General features: G+C 56.0%; 1 protein-coding gene across 1 annotated transcript; it reads left to right on the top strand.

The window, feature by feature from the left end:
• Nucleotides 1–21,989, top strand: MAP7D1 (MAP7 domain containing 1). The gene is made up of 18 exons (XM_068963978.1): nucleotides 1–289; nucleotides 12,589–12,939; nucleotides 13,124–13,192; nucleotides 13,756–13,919; nucleotides 14,609–14,723; nucleotides 16,147–16,257; nucleotides 17,472–17,594; nucleotides 17,691–17,854; nucleotides 17,962–18,104; nucleotides 18,940–19,265; nucleotides 19,573–19,750; nucleotides 19,837–19,975; nucleotides 20,090–20,194; nucleotides 20,470–20,523; nucleotides 20,701–20,743; nucleotides 20,836–20,911; nucleotides 21,028–21,221; nucleotides 21,411–21,989. The coding sequence occupies exons 1-18, from the start codon at nucleotides 244–246 to the stop codon at nucleotides 21,419–21,421; spliced, it is 2,412 nt and encodes an 803-aa protein (XP_068820079.1). The 5' UTR covers nucleotides 1–243; the 3' UTR covers nucleotides 21,422–21,989.
• Nucleotides 21,990–22,781: the final 792 nt, after the last annotated feature.

The following is a 22,781-nucleotide window of genomic DNA, read 5'->3' as shown; positions in this document are numbered from 1 at the left end:
GGGCAGGCAGAAGGATCGAGGCCGGAGCCGACAGACACTGGGCGGCCGGCTACTGCGAGCCCGCAGGCTACCAGCCGAGCCAGCCTCGACCTTCGCCAGAGCTCCCCCGGCCTTCGAGTCGTTGCCCGCCGGGCCGGGCCGGGCGTGATGCGCCGCGGGACCCCTATCCTGGCCGCTGGCCGCCGCCGCCGTCGCCGCTGAGACCCCCCAAGACACCCTCGCACCCCCAGTGACGTCGCAGCCATGGAGAGCGGCTCACGTTCGGAACCGGGTACGGGCGCAGCCCCAGGTATGCCGGAGGCGAGATGAGAGAAGGGAATGGGGGGGCCTCGGAAAGGGCGAGGATGAAGCCGGCCCGCGCGGCGGGGACCCCTCCCCCGCCGCGCCCTCTGACCATTTGGAAGTTTAAAAATAAAGGCTACAGCGGCGTCGGCGGCTCTGGGCCACCGGCGCATCTTCTGACAGCTGCCCTTCCCCCACCCCGGGCGCCGGGACGTCCTGGGCGCCGGGATCCCCGGGGGCCCCATTGTAGAGTTGATGGTGACCCCTCCGCCCCAACCCAGGGGCACCTCGGCTGCCCGGCCCCTACCGTCCTCCCGGATCCACCCCAGGCCTCGTCTACTGAGCTGGGGCGTCTGTCCCCCTCCCATTCCTGGTGGGCACATTTGACCCCAGCCTGAACGTGTGTGTCGGGGGTTCAGATTATAAGGCCTGAAGCCTTGGATACCGAAGCCTAGGCCCTGGCGCCCCCCGCCTCCCCACGCCCAGGCCCTGGCCTAGACCTCGCCCCCACCCCATCCCTCCAGCTGCCGCGCAAAGGGCCTGTTGCTGCTGCCCGCCGGCCGGGAGGGGAGGGAGAGGAGGGAGGGGAGGGGGCGGTCTCTAGCGGCTGCCAAGTAACCCGCCGGATAAAGGCAGGGGGAGGGGGAGGCAGCATTGTTTGGGCAGAGGGCGGGAGCTGCGGAGTGGGCCGATTCCCCTGCAGCCTGGCCTACTCTGGAGCCCACCCAGTCCGATCTGGGGAGAAAGGGGACAGAAGTATATATCTCAGGGCCTGAGTGTTTCCCAGAGAATGGGGTGAAGGCTCGAGGCCGGCACTCCAGGGACCTGCCACATCATTCCTCAGCTTGAGGCTTCTGATACCCACCCCCCCCCACCCTTACACACACACACACTCCCTCCCTCCCTCCCTCCCTCCCTCCCTCTTTCTCTCTTCAGGCCCCTGACCATCAAAGCTCTCTCCCCCCTCACTCCACCAACCACCACAGTGCCCAGGACTTCTGCAAATCCCATTCGGATCTGGGAGCAGCTGATGAGGGGGTGGGGACAGGTTTCTGGTTGGGCCTGGGGTTGGAGGGAGGGATTTCTCTTTCTCTTTCTTCCTGGAAAGGGAGGGAGGAGCATGATTACTGAGGACCCAAGCTCTCTTCACTGACTCAGGGGGGAGGTGGCCCCAACCCCACACCTCCATAGAGTCCTAGAGCCTAATCCCTGTCACCTCCCTACCCCCTGGGGCGTGGGCCCAGGATGAAACCGTGTCTGTGGGTGCAGAGCGCCCAGGACAAGGTGGAGCCGCTTGGTTGTGGGTGGGCTCCACCCCATGCCCTCATGGGTGTTTGGAGGGGACCCTGTGGGTGTGGGAGCTGGAGGATGCAGAGGGGAGGCCAGCAGACCCCCGTGGTTCAGGAGGTCTGTAGGCTGTGCCGGAACAATGGCACTTTGGTCTGTCTTGGCTCTGCTGAGCCTGAGAGGGGACCCGCAGGGAGGCCTCGCCCGTGTCCATTCCATCCGCTTCCTGGCCCTCTACAGCTGAGAGTCTTTGGCACCAGTGTGTACATCAGGGCCTGAGTGGTGGTGATTACTGGGCCAGAGATGAGGGCTGGAGTGAGTGACTGGTTTATAAGCAGGGCACTTGAATGGGACATCTGGATTGAATGTGAGGGCATGGGTGGGATGGTTGGGTGTGCTGGGGGCACCTGACTGGGTCCTGCACACCAAGTCCTGGATTGGGAAGGCTTCTATACACAGGGACGACCTAGATGGAGTTACATGAGAACTGGGGTCAGGATGGTGGCTGGTCTGTACCAGTTTCAGTTAAAGGTGACAAGGGCCCTGTGAGTCAGGAGCCTTCAGGGAGTAACGGTGATGCCCGCTGCATGTGCCCTGTGAGGGTCTGAGACGCTGAATACATCTGATGTGCTCCTTGCCCTCTCTGAGCTCACTTTGCACACTGAGCATTAACAGGAGGCAGCATGGAGCAGGGGATAGGTGTGGCCTGTAGCAAGTGACCTACCCTCTCCAGACAGAGTTCATACCCCTGGAAAATGGAGGTAGTGTTATCCGCCTTGTGGGGTTAACGTTAGAGGTTAGAGACGATGTACCTAAAGGAACCTGGCACATGGATGCCCGCAATACAGTGTTATTACCATTACTGTGGTTGTGCTCATCGGAAGTGGTGCCAGCAGGGAGGTACAAAATATGGGGAAAGTAGGGGCAGGAGTTGGGATTTAGTTTGCTTGAGAGTATAGACTCTGGAATCAGTTTAAGTCTCCCCTTCATAACTTACTACTGTATGACTTATATAAGTTGCTGAAGTCTTAAATTTTCCCATCTGTAAAATGATAATAATGCTGGAAATAATCTCATAGAGACATTGGGATCACTAAATTAGAGAAATACATAAGACATTTAGGAGAAGTCCTGGTAAATAGTTAATGATCAGTAAATGCTATTTATTTTTGTTGTTATTATTTTTAATTCCTTTGGAGGCCTGAGGAGGAGATGGGATTAATTATAACTTCAGGAGGTAAATGTAGGCCAGAGAACAAGGTGGAGATGAGTTCTAGACAGACATGAGACAGGGTGTATCAGGAACAGAGGGCCCCATACTTGAAGTGGGGCATTTGGAAATAGGAGAGAGACCCGGGGGTAGGTGCAGCCATCCAGCGCACCTATATTGATGCCCACCGTGTGCCAGCTCAGTCCTGGCTGTACAGATGACAGGACAGGGAAGTGAATCCCAGTCACCACCCTCCGGGAACTCCTGGTGATGCAGTGGTTGGTGGAATCTGCTTGTGGAAGACTTCACAGAGGAGGTGTTTGAGGTGGACCTGAACTGATGAGAAAAAGATGGGCCGCCTCTGCACCTCTGCACATGTAGCAGCCAGTGTGGCTGGCAGCTCCCACTGATGGCTTCTGTCCCTCCTGGGGCTGGTGGGCCCAGTAATGAGGCCTTAATGAGCCCCTAATGTGCAGTCACGCATATGCAAATAAGGAAGAAGGGGCACCAGGCCAGTTCACTCCCCCTTCTCCAGGGATGGGCATCAGCTGGTGTCGGGCAGAGCTCAGGGAGTGGGGAAGGAGCTGAAAGAAGGGCCCAGCCTGGGGTGATGGCACTTGAGAGCCATCAGGCCAGTTCTCAAGCCTGACCAAGGTTGGGAGTTTGGCCACAAGCAGCTGGGAACCATGTCCTTGGGTCCCCACTGGGCCTTGGGGCCAGTGAAGCAGCCAGCAAGCCAGGCTCAGATAATGCAGCTTTGTTGGCGGTGGCAGCTCTGCCTGGCACTCCAGGGCACAGCCTTCGGTGTCTCCTCCATCACCTCTCAGCTGCAGCTTCTCCCCCCAAGGGAAGCAGAGAGGGTGGCGGCCGCTAGAGCACCTGGTACGTAGTGCGTGTGTGCTCAGTCGTGTCCCACTCTCTGTGACCCCAAGGGCTGTAGCCTGCCAGGCTCCCTGTCCATGGAATTTTCCAGGTAAGAATACTGGAGTGGGTTGCCATTTCCTGCTCCTTACCAATGACAAGAGGAAATAGACCCCCTGGTGATCCTACTGACCTCCTCTTATTTATCAAGGACCTTCTGTGTGCCAGGCATAGTGCTTAGCATGTCCTGTGCATTGTCTCATTTGGCTCTCAAAACTATCCGGTATGGACTAGTATTATCCCCATTTTATTTACTTTTTCAAATTTTCTTTTTTATTTTTGGCTGCACTATGCGACATCCCTAAAGAGGAATTGAACCTGTACCCCCGGACCCCCTGCAGTGGAAGCACCGAGTCTTAACCACCCAACCACCAGGGAAGTCCCATATCCTCATTTTATAGATGAGGCTCAGAGAAGGTGGTAACTTGCTTTAAAGTCACACAGCTAGGCACTGGCAGAGGAAGGATTTGAACCCAGGTCTGTCCAACTCTGAAGCCTGTATGCCAAACCTCTATGCTGAATTAATCATGGCCAAGCCAGCTGGTGATAGAGTCTGACTTCACTTTCCTTGCAGTGACTGGTCTTCTCTGGGCATTGTGGTCTCAGGGACCCTGTAATCTTTTCTCTGGGAGGCAGAAGTAGAACAGCAGGGCCCTGCATCCCCTATCCATCCTGCCAGGTTGGAATCTGAGCAAGTCAGACCAGAAGGAGGCCCTGGACTCAGGCAGTGGTGACAGTTCAGCCAGTGGGCCATCCTCTGGCCTTGGCTTAAGGCCGGGCCTCTGCCCTCAGCTCCTAGGCCCTAGCATGGGCAGCCCTGCTGGGGCTGAGGGAGGGCCGGGCTGCGGGATGGGGTCATTTCCTGCCGCCTAAAATAACAGGAAGTGGGTGCTCCTGATTGGAGGCTGGGAACAATGGCCGCCAACCGGGCCAGAGAGCTCCTCAGATCTGCAGTCTCCAACGGGATCCCAGCCTTATCACCCACGGAGGCCCACAGCCTGCCCAGCGCCCTGTAGCGAAGGGCCTGTGGCCCAGGGTCTGAGGAGTGCTGGTGCAGGTTGCCCCTCTGCTGGTGCCTTCCCTCTCAGAGCTGGCTCAGCTCTGTCCCAGCCAGGAGTGGTGCTGCCCCCTAAGGGTGCCCTCTGTCCTAGCCTCACCGTCAGACATCTCCTAGGGTTTGTCCTTCCTGCCCACCCCCATTCCCCAGCCCCCGGCTCTCTCTAGGAGAGGAAACCCAGGAGGCCGCCCCCTTTGGGTCACAGAGTGAAGGTACAGACTCAGCCTGATTCAAGTTCCAAACCCAGCTTTGCTACTCACCAGCTGTGTCACTTAATTCCTCTGAATCTATTTCCTCATTTGTCAAATAGGGTAATAACATCAACCCCATAGGATGGTGGTGAAGGTGAAAAGGACTCAAGTGTTAAGGGATTTACCTGACACAGCATTAGCTGTTGCTTCTGTTAACTGGGCTTTCCCTGGGCCCAGGTAAAGGAGTGCCTAGAGCGGCAGGGCCAAAGTGAGCTGGATGACACACGCTGCGACAGGGTGTCTCTGAGTGCTGTATGCATCTCTGAAATTTCATTTGTGTCTCAAAGGAGGTGCTTGACTCCCTGTGTGTGTGTGTGTGTGTGTGTGTGTGTGTGTGTGTGTATGTGTGTATAGATTTCTGAATCGCAGCAGTAGGTCTGTTTTCCATATGAAACGGGAGAGAGAGAGAAAAGAACGCATCTTGTCTCTCACCATTGTGTGGGCCCTGTCCACATTGTCTGGGTGTCTCCCGCTGTCTCTCTGCAATGTGTACTCTCTGTCTGTGTGTGTGTGTCTTTGCCCCTCCGTCAGCCTCCCTGCTCTTCATTCGTCTGCGGCCACCTAAGGAGCTGCTGCTGGAGCCAGAAGGGCTCTGGCTAGAGGTGCTGACCTGTGCTGTCTGGGCACCCCCTCCCCTGGGCACACCCTTGCTCTGCCTCCTGGACGAGGGCCATTCACCCCCACCCCTGCTCAGGTGCCCCAGTTCTTGACTCCTGGTGGCCAGCCTGGGCAGGAGCCTGCCTTCCCTGCATTCCTGCCCTCTGAGCTCAGTGCCTGCCTGCCCCACCTGCACCCTTCATCTTCTGGGGGGAAACCCACTGAATCACTTCCTTCTTCAGGGAATAGGCAGGAGCCTTGGGGAGGGGTTATGTGACACCCACCAGAAACAGTGTAACGTAAGCGTTTTGTCATCAGACAGCCTTGGGCCCAGTCCTACTTCTGACACTGACGTGAGCAGTTAGTTAACCTGTCTGAGTAAGTGTTCTTAGCTGGGGAACGGGCCTTCCATAGCACTTTCCCTTGGGGGCTATAGTAAGAACTTGAAGAGACAAGGGAGAGTGCCTGGTTTACTGTAGGGCTTCAGCAAATTAGTTTTGTTTCCCTTCCTGGACTTAGGAGCTGGCCGGGCACACACAGAACTCTTATATGGTAGAGACATTTAGGGTTAGAGAGGCTAGATGTTGCAACAGCTAGGGGTTTTACTGTTTTATCCATCCATCCACCCATTCATCCATCCATCCACCCATTCATCCATCCATCCATCCATTCCTCCATCCATCCATCTATCCATCCATGTATGTGTTCATTAAGCAGACACAGAATTTCTTCTCTGCCGGGCAGATCCTGTATAAGGCTCTAGGCTGCAAAAAGGATTCTGTCCACTAGCCCTCACAGGGACAGCAGGCAGACTAAAAGGGCAGAATGAGTTACAGGTATTGTGAGAGGAGTTTTGGCCCAGGAGCAGTTGTTGGGGTGGGAGGAGGGAGGGATGAGAGGCAAGGACTGCCAGCACCCAGATGGTGGGGATAGGGAGTAAGCACCCTGAGACATGTGACCGGCCCTCTGAGAGACTGGGCCCTGATGTCTCTGCAGTCCCTCTTGGGTTTTTGGAGAAAACTAGACTAACTGATCCTGCAACCAGCTCCTGCACCTTTGCCTTGCCAACACTCTTTGTGCCAAGAAATGAATGCAAACTATCTGTTGCTTATCTAGTTCTTAACAAATGCTTCTGGTCAATATCAATATCGCAAAATAAAACCTCACAATTTGACACAGACCAAAATAAAGTGAGATGGCTGAAGGATTGCATTTGATGCTTGAAAATGGGAATAATCAGATATTGATTTAACCATGCCTAGATAATTAACCAAGGAATTCATTTGGCTTAACAAAATTTGTTCCAAATAACACAGTCCTGATGACATTTCATCAGGGTTGGCATAATTCTCAGAAAAGTATTTGTATTCAGGGTCAGTAGTCTGCCAGGTCAGAAGAAGAGTTCCAAATGTGCTATTTGCCTCCTGAGAGGTTTTTCCTGTTGAATTGCTGGAATCCACACTCATTATTACTTTTATTAACTTCTCCCTGAGTACCTTAGTCCAGGAAGCTACCCAAATTGAGATAGAATTGTTTTGCCTCCCTTCAAGTGTTTATCCTTTTGCAATACATGGCCACACGGATCTGCTCACTATTAGGTGAAAATCTCCTCCTCTGTGCATGTGCTTAGGCGAGGGTGGCTTCCTAGTACAGCGATTTATTCTTATATAGCAGCATTTTGTGACTGTCTCCACGTTCTGGGCACTGTGGTAGCTGCTGTGGCAAGCTACAGTGGCAAGCAGAGCAGATGCAACCCAGCCCTTAGGGGGAGGACCATAACGAAAAAACCAAACAAGGAAGTTTAAAATTGTAAGTCACAGTGCTCCAAACAAGAGGCATGAAGTCATGACTGCATATAGTGAAGGAATTTATCCTGTTCAGAGAGGCCCAGGAAAGCTTCCCCAAGGAAATGATGCCTCAGCAAAGATCTGAAGGATGAATGAGAGTTAAGTAAGAAAAGAGAGAGAGGGAAGAGCTTGTGCAAAGGCCCTGGGGCAGAGGGAGTGTTCAAGGCTACCAGAACTAAAAGGTCAGTGTGGCTGGAGTATAGACAGCAAGTAGGGAGCAGAGAGGGGGCCTCAAGAGGTGTGGGAGAGGGAGGCAGGGACTTCAGACTGTGTTGGACTTGCATCCTGGGCTTAAGAATCTTGGTTTCTCTTCAGAACGATGAGAAGTTACTGGAGAGCTTCAAGTGGGAAAGAGAACCATGACCAGATTTGCATTTGAAAACAATTACTTTGGCTGTTCAGTAAAGAGCAGAGCTGGAATGGGTGCGGGTAGGATGATGACGGAAGTTTGCAGTCATCCAGGGAAGAGAGGTGCTGATGGTATCTGCCAGGGAGGCGTTCATTGATATATTCATACCACAAATAGCTGGGGAGCCACCTCTGTGCCAAGCTCTGTTGCTGTTAGTGACAGAACAGCTAAACAAGGTATAGATGAAAATGTGTGCCCTCATGGAGATTACCTTCTGGAGGTGGGAGATAGTGTTAAAGTGGTGCTAATGCTTACCGAGAATAACAGAGTTGGAACGAAAAAGAATAACAGTTGGAGGACTTCTGGTGGTCCAGTAGCTGAGACTCTGCGCTCCCAATGCAAGGGGCCAGGGTTTGATCCCTGGCTGGAGAACAAGATCCTACATGCCGCAACTAAGACCTGATGCAGCCAAATAAAATATATATATATAATAAAATTTAAAAATAGATGATATATATGTATCTGGAAACTGGAATGGCTGGGTTGTGGTTGACTGAGATAGGGAAAACTGGAGGAGGAGCAGGGTTTGGAGAGAAAGATCAGGAGTTCAGTTTGGGATGTTAAATTTGAGGCATCAGTAAGACATCCGGGGTGTCAGGTAGGGAGTTGCATGTGGTGGGGGGGGGGGATTTTTTTTAAAAAAAGAATTCAGTTGGAAAGGGGAGGGAAACTTAACCTACAGTTTGTAGTTTTAGAGGGGGCCAGGGAAGGCTTGGCTGAGAAGTGACACTCAGGTAAAGACCTGAAGGAGGTGAGGAAGTAAGACATGCAGGATCCAGGGGCAGAGAATTCTGGCAGAGGAAACAGTGAGCCCAGAGGCCAGAGGCAGGAGCGTGCCCAGCACAAATAAGGAACAGTGGCCCGGAAGAGACGGGGCAGGGGGAGACGGGGAGGAGAGGAGACCCAGAGGCAATGGGCTGCAGACCAAGGGTCCTGAAGGGCCCTGAAGGCCATCTGTTGCCTTTGGTTTTCCTCCCTTGAAGTGTGGGGCGTCTTTGGAGGATCTTGTCAGCTCTCCAACCAGGAAATGAACCCCGGCCATAGCAGTCAAAGCCTGGAATTCCAACTACTAGGCCACCAGGGAACTCTCAATCTGACTCTTTTTTAAAAAATTTATTTAATTGGAGGCTAATTACAATATTGTGGTGGTTTTAGCCATACACTGACATGAATCAGCCATGGGTATACATGTGTCCCCCGCCACCCCATCCCAAACCCCCCTCCCCTGACTGATTCTTAAACAGAATCATTCTGCTGCTTTGGTGAGAAAAGACCCAAGGGGAACAAAGGATGGCAGCGGGGAGTCTTTCATGAGAGATGATAGAAGATGATAGAGATGGACCAAGATGACAGAATGGAGCTAGAAGTGACTGGATTCAGAATATACTGGGCATGTGGAGCCAAAAGGATTTACTGAGGCCTTAGGTGTGAGGTGTGAGACTAGAAAAGATCCGAAAATGACTCTGAAGATTTGGGGCCTGAGAAACTGGAAGGACTGGGTTGCCGTTGACTGAGATAGGGAAAGCTGGAGGAGCACGGTCTGGCAAGGAAAGGTCCGGAGCTGAGTTTGGGATGTTAAATTTGGGGCCTCAGGAAGACATCCAGGGGTATCAGGTAGGGAGTTGCATGAGCGAAACCAGTACTCAAGGGCGAGGTCTGGGCTGGAGATACAAATTTGGTTGTCATCAGCAGAGCGGTGGTATTTAAAGCCGTGAGTCTGGATGAGGTCATCAAGGGAGTATGTGTAGGCTGACGGGAGACGAGGTCTTCACTGGGCCCTGGGGCGCTCCGGTGCTAAGAGGTTAGGGAGTTTACGAGGGACTGGCAAAGAAGCCCGAGAAGTCACAGCCAGCCAGTGGAAGGAAAACCGGGCGAGTGTGTTGTCTTCAGGGCCAACTGAAGGAAGAGCACCCAGGCCTCACTCGTGTCAGATGCAGCTGAGAGGTCAGTGGGGTGAGGCCCAGGAAGTAGCTGCTGACTCAGCAATGTGGATGCCACTGGCGACCTTGAGAAGGGCAGTGGCATGGAGCAGTAGGGGTGAAGGCCTGCCCCAGGGGGCTCTTATGGCAGAGATGGGGAGAAGTAGACCAGTTCTCCCGGGGATGCTGTTTGCTGAGCCCCTGCCAGGCACCGGAGGTGATGTGCCTACTCACCATAGGCCCCACTGCCATAGGCCCCACCTTGAGAAAGCCAGAGCGCAGATCTGCCTGACTGAAGCCGGCACCTTGTGCCCTGCCACACCTGAGCACCAGATGCAGGCCCTTCCAGGCCTCATCCCTGCACTTCCTCCCAGACTCCCCTTCAGGTGGCAGGTCTGGTCAGAAGCTAGCTGGAGAGACTCACTGTCTTGCCTTGTGGGTGTGATCGGCCTCGGTGCAGACAAACACCTGCCTACCAGTTTTCCTTGCAACACCTGTAGCATGCACAGGTGCCAGGAGAATGGCAATAAACAGGCCTCACCCTCAGCCTTCGAGCTTCATGCTTACGTACGTAGGCCCTTTGGCCCCAGATGGTCCTTCGAATCCTGCCTCTGCCACGTACTAGTTCTATGGCCCTGAATGAATCATTTAGTGGGGTAAGCTCTGATGGTCTCTTCTGTGCAACGAGGGTAAGCCTCTCTCTCAGAGTTCATATGGAGATGCAGGATGGGGCTACAAAGGGCCCGGCTCAGCTCTCGGCGTGTAGGAAGCAGTCACTAAAAGGCGGCCACTAGCTCTCTTGCCCACCGGGACTGGGGAGGGGTTAGGTGGCCCGAAAGTAGACTAGCAGTGACCAGGCGTTCTTTTGGAGCTGATGTGGGGAGGGGCTGGCCGAGTGGGAGGGACAACTGGGGAGACAGGGCCTTGGCTGGGACTCTTGCCTGGAACCCAGGAATCTAGAAGGGCAGGAGTGAGGGGGAAATAGTGTGAGCCTCAGACGGTATCATTGTGTAACGCGTGTTGCCTCACACCGCCTTATGCAGAGGCCGGAGGGTGTGGGGGTTAGAGCAAGGGCACCGGGGACCAACGCCGGGTTCAGGTCCCGACTCCCTCACTTCCCAGCTGAGTGGCCTCAGACTTCACTTAATTTCTTTTCGCTTCACTCTCCGCCTCTGTCTCAAAGAAATATTTACAGTGCCTCCTTTAGAAGTATTGTCTTAAGGATTCAAACTAGCGCGTGTAAAATACTCTCTCCATAGGAAGCTCTCAAGAAATATATAATGTTAGTGGTTATTGTTGTTACTAATGCTCATCACAGGCCTACTGTCTGCATTTTACAGAAGAGGAACTATGGCACAAAGAGGGCCTGTAACTAGTCCAAGGTCACAGAGTCAGTGGGGAGGCCAGATAGTTAAATAGTCTGCCTTTGTCAGAGCCCACTGGACACCCGTCTCCCTGAAAAGGGTCCCCAGAGTTCCAAAGTCAGCTCCTTCGAAGTGTCCTCTCCCTGTTCACACATTGTCACCCACAGGGAAGGGAATTTATCACCTCCTGAGAGGACCAACGTTCCTAGAGCAGAAGGCCCTGCATGATGGAGGCACCTGGTGAGAGCGAAAAATGCTTTTTTCGATTGACCATTCCATGGGCTGTGGCCCTGATCCCTAAGCCCAGGCAGCGGGTGTGTTCCCCATCTGTCCCCTCAAGCTCCTTAGACGGCAGCAGTCGATGGCACCAGGGCTCAATGTGCAGAAGCTGCTTTTTGGCAGCTTCATAAGACAAACAGGAAGAGAGAGGGAAGTGTGGTGTCCTGGCACGTGAATTGTTCCAGGCACTTCACTGACATCCCTACTAGCTTGGGCTTTTATAGTCCCCATTTTACAGATATGAAAACTGAGGCTTAAGAGAGGTTGAGTGGCTTGCCCTAGGTTACCAAGGCTCTCTCTTCCTATCTTGGAGTGGTGAAGTCAGAATCGGGCCCTTGGCCGGGTGACCCCTAAGCCTGTCTTTCAGTTGCTCACACGTGTGTGCGTGGACATGTGTACATCAAATCATGTGGCTTCCTCACTTAGCACTTTGGTGTCTCTTACAGGGACCCTGAAATATTAATGTCTAACAAGAAGAAATCTGCAGGTTGTTGGGAAAGAAAACAAATGACAAAATGGATGCAGCCAGTTGCCTACCCTGTTGGGGATCCCACCTGGGCATCCCACTGTGCCCATGCTTATGTCTTTCCTTCTGGCAGTCCCAGGCACCTACTGAGCACTGGGCATTGGGATGGGTCCTGTGAGCCCAGGAAAAGCAGAAAGGTGAGGGAGGCAGACGTGGAAACCAACCTTCACCATTTGGTCCACTAATTACCCGCAAGGTCTCAGTTTTACCGATACACCCTGCTCCCTCTGCCCCTTTGCAAATGCTCTTCTCTTTGCCAGAGCCCTCTCTGGCTTGGTTTGCTCACTCCAGCTCATCCTAGACCTCAGCTTGGCTCCTACTTCTGCAGGAAGCCCCCTCAGTATAGGTTAGCCATCTCTGCTTTGTTTCTCCAGACATAGTACTTATTCTATACTGTAATTGCCTCACTGTCTGTCTGTCTGCCCTGCCAGAGTGTGGGCTCCACAGAGGCAGGGACTGTGGCCATTTTCTCACCATTACATCATTAGTGTCTGGAACAGGGCCTGGCAAATAGAAGGAACTTGATAAACACGTACGAATAGATGAATATCAACTGGACAAGGGAAGGAGCTACATGTTGAACTGATGGTAACAGAGGTTCTGTCTCACTTTCTCTCCTCTCTTGTGTTTTACTTCCAGCTATGGCAGCCAGGACCCCTCCAGAGCCAAGACCCTCCCCAGAAGGTGACCCCTCCCCACCACCGCCACCACCACCGATGTCAACCCTGGTGCCCGACACTCCCCCAGACACGCCTCCCGCCATGAAGAACACCACTAGCCCCAAGCAGCTTCCGCTGGAACCAGAGAGCCCCCCGGAGCTAGTAGGGCCTAGGCCAGCCCTCCAGCAAGAAGAGTCCCCTTCCTCCGAAGTGAAGACCAGGGGACCCACCCCACCAGCCACGGGCCCACGGGATGCCAGGCCTCCTCGAAGGAGCAGCCAGCCATCCCCGCCAGCAGCACCCGCCTCCGACAGCCCTCCCACCAAGCAAGGTATGTGTGATGTCCCTTGTCCAGGGCCCAGTCCCAGCCCTGGGTGAAGCCCCCAGAGGGAGTCTCCTGGCTCCGGAGGAGATGGAAAAGGTGTGGGCATGCGGCCTGGGGGCAGGGCCCTGAGGCTGACTCCCCTTTGAGAGGAACCTCTTGAGCTAGGTCTCTCCTTATTCCTTTTGTTAAGACGTAAAGAAGGCAGGAGAGAGACACAAGCTGGCAAAGGAACGGCGGGAAGAACGGGCCAAGTACCTGGGTAAGTGTGTGACAGCGCCCCTTCAGCCTCACCCCCATGGACATCCTGTTAGTAGCACTAACCCTTTGGGAACCTCTGTTGTGTACACTGTGCTAAGAGCAGTTCGCTTATCTCACTTAACCCATTGTACCCATTTTGAAGATGGGGAGAGAGAGGCTCGGAAAGATGCAATCCTTTGCCTAAACCACACAGCTAGGTGGAGTAGCTGAGACTCAGACCCAGAAGCCTCATCTCACCCCATGCTCTTCATCATAATACGTCAGCAGGCCCTGAAGTTAGACAGGGACCTGGCCCTAAAGAGCTCACTTCTCCTCGGGTGCCCAGAGACCGCTATGCTGGTGGCAGGGAAACAGGCCTCATTCTGAGGCCCCAGCCCACCTTCAGCATGCCCTTCAACTTGAGCGGGGGAGTCTCAGAGCACAGGCATCTCCTCAGTAGGCAGGCAGCGGGGAAGACCCACCCCGGGCTGGAGGAACAGGCAAGGCCACTCGGAGCAGACACTTGGGGGCCCAGGCACTACCAGATGTTCACACCTCTGGGGCTCCTTCCCCCACCCCCTGCAGCGGCCAAGAAGGCAGTGTGGCTGGAGAAGGAGGAGAAGGCCAAGGCACTGCGGGAGAAGCAGCTCCAGGAGCGCCGGCGGCGGCTGGAGGAGCAGCGGCTCAAAGCCGAGCAGCGCCGGGCAGCCCTGGAGGAGCGACAGCGGCAGAAGCTGGAGAAAAACAAGGTGCGTTTGTGCTGGGTTCTGGCCGGGCACGCTTGCCTCTGTGTGCACACATCTGCCTGCGGGCTCAGTGTGAACACACACCCCTGTGTTCACATGTGCAGTCGGGTCCCATGGGCCCCACATCTCAGCGTCTGTGCAGGCGTGCTTGATTCTGTATGTGCCAGGATAGGCGCCTGTGGCCGTGTGCTGTCATCACATGTATGTGTGCATGCCCTGGATGGGTGTGTGTAGGTGTGCAGAGACGTGTCTGTGTGAGTGCGCCAGGTGAACTCCTAGTGAGGAGAGCCCTGGCTTGAGCACTATTGAAGAAATGAACGGAAAGGTGGCCTGGCTCTGGTCCAGTCCTCAGGCAGAATGCAAACCCAACTCCAGGGTCAGAACCCTCAGAGCCAGTGGCCCCCCCTGGGAGACCCAGGCAGGGAGAGTCCCACCCGGTCCTCAAAGAAACAGCTCATAGGCTCAGGAAATGAGTCAAGAACAATGAAAAGCTCCCCAAGAACAAGTTGAAAGGGCTCTGTTGCAAACTGTCTTTAGTCACAGCGAGGGCTCAGTAGCCTTGGTTACCCGCCGTGAGTCAGGGAAGCCTTCTAGGGGTGGGGGAGGCCTTGTCCTGGGAGAGCCTTTCTCCCAGGTAGGAGGAAAGCTTCTGAGCCCAAACCTCTCCCCCATCCCGGTCCCCGCCCCACCAGGAGCGCTATGAGGCAGCCATCCAGCGGTCAGTGAAGAAGACGTGGGCTGAAATCCGGCAGCAGCGCTGGTCCTGGGCAGGGGCCCTGCACCACAGCTCCCCAGGACGTAAGACCAGTGAGTGGGCCGGAGGGGCTGCAGGGTGGGAGGGGGAGGCTGCGGCCTGAGAAGTGGGGGAAGGGAGCAGCTTCGGTGCACGGAGCTGGCAGCTCCCTGCAGCAGGTATGCCTCGCTTCGTGTGCCTTGTGTCTTCTGGAATGATCTGTAAACCCAAGTCTGTAGAACCAAGTCCTGTCCCAGGACTTCCACTATCAAGTCAGAGGTGGGTGCTCTTCATTCGGTTTGCTCTTTTTAGATTAGCCTTCTTTGCTCTTGTCAATTACTATTAGTTGATTGATATAGAAAAGAGCACTTTAATACCCTGCAGACACTGGATATTTAAAGAAAACTATCACCCTGACGTACCTGTCGTGGAAGGTAGCTTTTTGTCTCTGAGTTTTCTTCACGTAGGGCCATCATTGCCTTTTGGTCTGACATTTTGCTGTCATGTATGTACTGCTGTGTTTGGGTGTCTTTATGTAATGGCGAGATTCGGTATTTCTCATCGTGCGTCTTTTGGTGTATATGCTCATGGATCTGTGCATTGCATGTCTTAGTATGTGCTCATCTTGATGTGTGAGTGGCCTTGTGTACTTCACTGTGGATTCCCAAGTCAGTCAGATTTGGGTCTGGATTCCCAGCTCTAGCCCTTGCGGTGTGACCTCTGACTTCCTGCTCTCTCACTTTCTTTATCTGTAAAATGGGAATAACAGTACTACTTGCCTCTGAGGTTGTAGGTAGATGTTTGGGAGGATCAAGGGTGGTAACATGTGTGTGGTGCCCAGCACAGTGCCTGGTACATGGTAAGCACCCAGCAAATGTTACAAGTACAATTAGGTTGCTTTGACATTTCTGTGCCTGTCTACATCTGGGTCTGAGCCTGTCTCTGTGGCTGTGTTTGTTCTGTCTGTGCATGTCTGCACTACCGTGTGCATGCAGAAGTGCCTGTCACTCTATATGCCCGTGCGTGCATCTCTTTGTCTTTGTGTGTCCCTATGAATATGCAAATCTGTGTGAGCGCCTTTGATCGTGGGTCCTTCTGTTTAGGAGCGTCTGCATTTGCTGCAGGACCATGGGTGCTGTAGCCAGAGTGCCTTGGCTGGGCAGTGTCGGCGAGTGCCAGTGCTGGGTGGTTGCGGGGGAGGGCTTGCAGGGCCCAGCCCTAGGGAATGACTTCCTGGCCAGGAAGGCTGTAGTGTCTCCAGTTTTATTCCATCTCCTTCCTCTGTTCCTTTTCCGTCGGCTCCCCCAATCCAGGTTGTCTGGTCACCTACCCACCCCCCCATCCCCTCCAGAGCCAAGTCTGCCTCCTCCCCCGCTTCCTAGCCTGCCCACTCCTCCCTCTCCCACCCTGCCCGCGGAGCATCCTGCATGGAAGGCCTCAGTGCCCCCCCTGGCTCCCGTCCGGCCCGGCCCTAATGCCGTGTCTTTTCCCCTCCAGGTGGGAGCAGGTGCTCCGTGTCGGCAGTAAACCTGCCCAAACACGTGGACTCTATAATCAACAAGCGGCTCTCAAAGTCCTCTGCCACGCTCTGGAACTCCCCCAGTAGAAGTAAGAGAAGGTCCAGCCCTCCTTCCTCCAGAGCTCCTTGTAGTCCCCTCCTTGTAGCCTCTTCCAGAGCTCAGCAAAAACCTCAGGTCCCAGGAGCCCTCACACACCCCAGGTCTCCATCCCCACTTGACCCCGCTTAGGGTTGTGCACCCCTTGGGGGAGCCGGCATTTGGATCTGGGTCCTGAGAACAGAGGTGCGCCCCACAGGGGAGGAGAACAGAGGGCAGTGACCCAGCAGGCAGAGCCTGGCTAGAGCCTCGAGAGCAGGTGGGGATGAGAGTGGGGGTGGAGGGTGGGAATGGGCCGGCAGCCTCATCTCCAACCACAGCCAGCTGGCCTAGGCCAGCCTCAGGCAGGTGGCCTTGCCCGGGAGTACCCGACGAGCCTGGGTGCTGTGTGTGCAGGAGCCCTCTTATTCTGCCTCCACCCTGGAGGGCCCATGCAACCCTGCCCTCTCTGTCTTCAGAGCCCCAGCCATGGCCTTGGCTGGATCCAAACTTGTGGCCAACCAGGGTAGCGCAGCCCCTGCGTTCCCACCATGCCCTGATGTCACATGTGAACAGGCCATGGTAGGAGTTATTTATAAGTTTCTCCAGCTTTTATTTGGTTGCTCTGTTGCCCAGCAACGAAATCAGCTGCTGTTACCAGCCCCACCTGACTGAAGCTTAAAAATAACCCAGCAGCTGAGGGGACAGAGCAGGGTGGCCTGGGGCAGCCAGGCCCCCTAGCAGCCTGTCCCTGGCATGGGATACACAAAAGCTGGGCCTCTTCTCAGTCAGAGGAGCACAAGGGCCGTCACTGTCCCAAATCCCATGGGGGGTGGAAGGGGGGGGTTGCGGGCGATGCCTCCCTAGGCCAGCACTCTGAGGGCAGGAGGAGCAGAGCCCTACAATGGGACATAGAAGTTGGCAACTGGGTACCCCACCAACCTTGGCTGTATCCTCTCTATAATCATAGTTCAGTGCCCTTTCACCTGGGGAGAGCGGTAGGAGGGACCTCTCTAGCCCTGCAGGAGGTTGCCATGGGAAGTGTCTTGTTGCCTGTGTCTGCAGTGGGGGTCAGACCCCAGGGCGGACGAGTGTAACCCCCATGAATAGAGGGAGTCTGAGACTCCTTGGGCTCTGCGTGGGGATGACACCTGGCCGTCTCCAGATGCCTCTGCTTGCTCACTCTAGCCCCGCAATAACCTTCTTCTACTGGCATTCTCCCCCTAGATCGCAGCCTGCAGCTAAGTCCGTGGGAGAGCAGCATCGTGGACCGTCTGATGACGCCCACCCTCTCCTTCCTGGCACGGAGTCGCAGTGCAGTCACACTGCCCCGAAACGGCCGGGACCAGGGTAGGGGCCGCGCCCCTGGGAGAGCCCCCTCGAGGGGCGGGGCAGGGGCCAGCCACACCAGTGGACCGCGCCCCGACCGCAGTCATCCCTCCGCAGCCGTGCCCCTGTGCCCGCGCTCAGCCTCTGCCAGCCCGCTGACGCCGTGCAGCGCCCCCCGAAGCGGGCACCGCTGCGCCCCCGCCGCAGAGCGCGGGGATCGCCGCAAGGCCAGCGCCGGGGGCAGTCCCGCCCCGGCCCGCCTCCGGCCTGAGGCCTCGCCGGTGAGTGGCTGGCGGCGCAGGTGGGGACCCGGCTCTTGTGCTGGGGAGCTCCGGCGCCTCTGACCTCTGCTTCTCCTCTCCCTGCTCTCCTTAACCCTCCTCCCCAGGTGCAGAAGAAGGAGAAGAAGGACAAGGAGCGGGAAAACGAGAAGGAGAAGAGTGCCCTGGCCCGGGAGCGCAGCCTCAAGAAGCGCCAGTCGCTGCCTGCTTCTCTGCGCCCGCGCCTCTCCGCTGGCAACGCGGAGCACAGGTGGGCCCAATAGGGCAGGGCCTGCTAAGGCCAGGCCAGATAGCCAACCATTCATTCATAAATATGTGTCGTGCATATTTGCCAACCATTCATTCATAAATATGTGTTGCTCTAGTCGAACAGACTGAGCGACTTCACTTTCACTTTCATGCATTGGAGAAGGAAATGGCAACCCACTCCAGTGTTCTTGCCTGGAGAATCCCAGGGACTGGGGAGCCTGGTGGGCTGCCATCTATGGGGTCACACAGAGTTGGACACGACTGAAGTGACTTAGCAGCAGCAGCAGCAGCAGCAGAGAAACAGTCTGTAGCCCTGCTGGGCTACAGTCCATGGGGTCGCAAGAGTCCAAAATGACTTAGCGACTAAACAACAACCCACCTTTCGAAAGAAAGCTCCTTGAGAGCAGAATTTTTTAAATTTTTGGAGTGTTTTAATCACTGAAGTAACCCTTGCACCTAGAACCAGTGCCTGGTAAGCACTCAAGAAATATGTGCTGGACGAATGAATGGTCTTGCCAGGTACGTGTTCTGGGTGCCCAGCACACTTCCCTGAGCCAAACCAGGCCTCGTTCTTGCTCTTAGTAATCTTACTGGCTCTTGGGGAAACAAACAGGAGTCAAAGAATCACAAATGAACATGTAATTACAAACTGGGATATCTACACTAAATTATGTTTGTGTGAGAGCATATAAGGTGGGAGTGCTGACCAAACCTGGGAGGACACTTCCCTAGGGAAGTGACATGCTCAAAGTGTGTGTATTGTGTGTGTGTGTGTGTGTGTGTGTGTGTGTGGACACTCTGTGCCCTCGAGCTCTAACTCTTCTTTTTCCTCTCAGTCCCAAATCCAAGGCCCGGCCATCCTCTCCCTCCACAACCTGGCACAGGCCTGCCTCCCCCTGCCTCAGCCCAGGGCCAGGTCATGCTCTGCCCCCAAAACCACCATCCCCCCGAGGCACCACTGCACCACCCAAGGGGCGAGTCCGGAGGAAGGACGACGCAAAGGAGAGCCCCAGTGTGGTGGGGCCTGAGGACAAGACCCAGAGCAAGGGCAAGGCCAGTGACGAGAGGGAGCCTGCAGCCCCAGCCTCACCGGCTCCCTCGCCTGTGCCCTCACCCACCCCAGCCCAGCCCCAGAAAGAGCAGCCCACAGAGATCCCTGCAGGTGGGCAGGGAGAGAAGAGGCCAAAAGGTGGGCAGGGCAGAGAAGCCAGCTTTGCCTGTGAGTGGGAGGTGGTCAGAGGTGCGGGCTGCCAGAGACGCCTGGGGGAGTGGATGTTGGGAAGAGGAGGCGCCTGCCAGAGACCAGGACCTCAGTGCTCTGAGTCGCTGGCAGAAGCTGGGTGGGTGGGCCACCGGGGTCGCTCTGAGGTCCAGCAAGCACAGGGGTATGGGGGTGGGGGGAGGGAAGGTGATGGAGGGGCTTGTGCTGGTTGGTGCATGCTGACCCCTGGTCCCGGATCCCGCTCCAGAGACAGCTGTCCTGACCTCACCCCCAGCCCCTGCTCCCCCGGTGACTCCTAGCAAACCCATGGCTGGTACCACGGACCGAGAAGAGGCCACTCGGCTCCTGGCTGAGAAGCGGCGCCAGGCCCGGGAGCAGCGGGAGCGCGAGGAACAGGAGCGGAGGCTGCAGGCCGAAAGGGACAAGTGAGCACGCCCTCGGGGACCGAGGAGGCCTTTACGGGGGCTGGAGAAGAAGCCGGGCGTGAACCTGAGTCTCCTGTGTCCCCCAGGCGAATGCGAGAGGAGCAGCTGGCTCGGGAGGCCGAGGCCCGGGCGGAGCGGGAGGCGGAGGCCCGAAGACGGGAGGAGCAGGAGGCTCGGGAGAAGGCGCAGGCCGAGCAGGAGGAGCAGGAGCGGCTGCAGAAGCAGGTGCCCCCGCGGGCCAGGGCGCGGGCGCCTCCTGGTGGCGGGTCGGGGGCCGGCTGGAAGGGACCGCCGGAGGCCGGCTGCCTAAAGCTCCCGGGGGTGGGGGGTCTTTGGCAGAAAGAGGAGGCCGAAGCTCGGTCCCGAGAAGAAGCGGAGCGGCAGCGTCTGGAGCGGGAAAAGCACTTCCAGCGGGAGGAGCAGGAGCGGCAAGAGCGCAGAAAGGTATTGCGAGCGGCTGGCCGAGTCGTGAGCGGGACCAGCTCCCAGCTCGGTCTGCATTTCTTTAGAGGGGCTAGTGGGGCTGGGAGGGGGCGCTGCCTTGGGTTGCAGAGGGTTAGGTCGAGAGGGAGCAGGGGCGAGATCTGCTTCCTGCCCTGGAAAGAACTGGTGTGAGCTAGAAGGGCCCCCGAGACTCCAGGACCAGGGCTAGCTGGTGGGAGGTCGAGGATTAGGGCCCGGCTTGGGCCTAACCAGGAATGGGGCTTCTTTCCCAACAGCGCCTGGAGGAGATCATGAAGAGGACTCGGAAGTCAGAAGCTGCTGAAACCAAGGTCAGGATGCCCCCAAAAGCGGTGTTGGGAGTGGAGGTCCGGTGAGGAAGGAAGGGATCCAGGGTGGAGGAGCAAGGCTGTCCAGGATCTGGGCGGAGGGGAGAGAAGAATTCAGCGGCGCAGTCGGGTGGGGCCAGAGATCCCCTGGAGCCTGACTGCTTTTCCTCTTCAAAGCAGAAGCAGGACAGAAAGGAGGCGATGGCCAACAATTCCAGCCCAGGTAAAGGCCTGTTCCCCTCCTCTCCAGCCCCAGCCCCAGCCTTCGATCCTCTCCCCGACCCCTAACTGATGGCCATTCCTTCCCAGGGATAGACCCTGCGAAAGCTGTGGCGGCTCGGCCCGCCGGGCTGCAGAAGGAGGAGCTGTCCCCCCAGGAACCTCAGTGGAGGTACCAGCTCCCAAACGAGGGCCCAGGAGCAGGGAGGCAGGGTCAGGCTGGAGACCGTAGGCGCTTGGGCTGTCCCGCAATGGGAGCGGCCTGAGCGTTGGCCTCTGCATCCACAGCCTGCCGAACAAGGAGTCGTCGGGGTCCCTGGTGAACGGGCTGCAGCCTCTGCCAGCGCACCAGGAGAACGGCTTCTCCCCTAAGGGACCCTCTGGGGACAAGAGTCTGGGCCGGACGCCAGAGGCTCTCCTGCCCTTCGCAGAGGCAGAAGCCTTCCTCAAGAAAGCTGTGGTGCAGCCCCCGCAGGTCACAGGTGGGGATCCCTTTCTCCCAGCCCGCATCTCTAGCTCCTCCTCCGTCCAGCCCTTTCTTCTCCCAACTGCATCAGAGGCTCTCTCAAGCTCTACCGAGAAGACACCCCCCCACACACACCGCCCCCGCCTGGTTCTGGGCTTGGAGCCTGGTTTGCCCTGACTGTTCTCCCTCCTGCTTTTTCCCCCAGAAGTCCTTTAAGGGGCTGCCTCGGATCCAGGCACAGCTATGAGGGCTCCTCTGCATCATCTACCAGGGTGTCTGGACGAGAAGAAGACAGAACAAAGCCGGAAGTGGCCTGGGCCCCTGGGGGTTGGGTCCTGTCTGTTATTTTTAATCTGCACCTTATAGACTGATGTCTCTTTGGCTGGAGCCAGACCCTGCCCCTCAGTGCATTCGTGTGCTCACACGCGCGGACACCCCCCCATACACACACATACACTCACAGCCTCTCTGGCTTCCTCCCATGGGGAAGAGCCACCTGTAGTATTTGCCTTGGTTTGGTGGGGTACAGTGGATGTGAATACTGTAAATAGCTTGTGCTCAGACCCCTCGGCATGGAGGGGGTGGGTGCAGGAGGCAGACCCTCCCAAGACTCCCTGGGGAGAGCTTCCTCCCTCTATTTAACTGTAACTGAGGGGGAACCCAGGTCTAGGGATGGGGGGCACCTTGGGCCACAGGATATTGGTTGCTTTAGGGGTACCCGTGCCCCCTGCCCTCGCCTGGAATCAGTGTTACTGCATCTGATCAAATTTCTCCAGAAATAAAGTGAGAATAATTCTGCCAGTCCCGTCTGTCCTTAGGGCTGGCAGTGGGGTGGGGAGCAGGCATCCTCCTGAATTCTAAGAAGAACTTGAGGACCCGGTGGCCTGCGGATATCCAGCCCTACCTGGTAACCAGTCCCAGAAGTCTTCTGGCAGTCTTCCATTTTGTCTTTCATTCATTCATTTAACAAAAATGGTTACATCTACTCTATACTAGGCAATGAGCTCTATGCCAGGGATGCAAGGAGGGAGAAAAGACATGGGTCTCTGTTCTCTTGCAGTTGACAGTCTAGCAGTGAGCATCAGAGACACAGGAGCTCTCTCAACATCCATTCCCATTGCCCCTTCCTCATCCCAGAGCCCTGATTTTGTGTAGGCGGCAGTCTTCCTCTTGGATCCCACTGTGTTCTTCAGCAGAGGTGGCTCCTAAGCCCAGGGGTGCATCAGGATTGCAATTGCTGGTCCCACCCGCCTTGCGAGTGATTGGTTTAGGTAGGTTTAGGTATCTGCCAGCAGATACAAAGAAAACCTTCCCTCATTTTTTTTTTTTTCCTCACTCTGAAAGAAAAACACCAGGTGGGAGCCAGCCTCTAAGGTGACCTCCCAGTGTCTCCCGCCCCCTAGTGTTCACACCCTATGTAGCTCCTTGTCATGTAGGACCAAGGCTGGGCTGAGTGATGATAGGATACAGTGGCAGTGGTGATGGGCCATGTCTGAGATTAGGTCTTAAAAGACACTGCAGCTTCTGACTCAGTTGCTTTCTCACTCTGGAGGAAGACAGCAAGCACTACACTAGG

Source organism: Capricornis sumatraensis, chromosome 2 (assembly GCF_032405125.1).
Source record: "Capricornis sumatraensis isolate serow.1 chromosome 2, serow.2, whole genome shotgun sequence".
In the NCBI taxonomy this organism is placed as follows: domain Eukaryota; kingdom Metazoa; phylum Chordata; class Mammalia; order Artiodactyla; family Bovidae; genus Capricornis; species Capricornis sumatraensis.
Note: the sequence above shows the minus strand (reverse complement) of the source record. Positions and strands in the feature narration are given on the sequence as shown.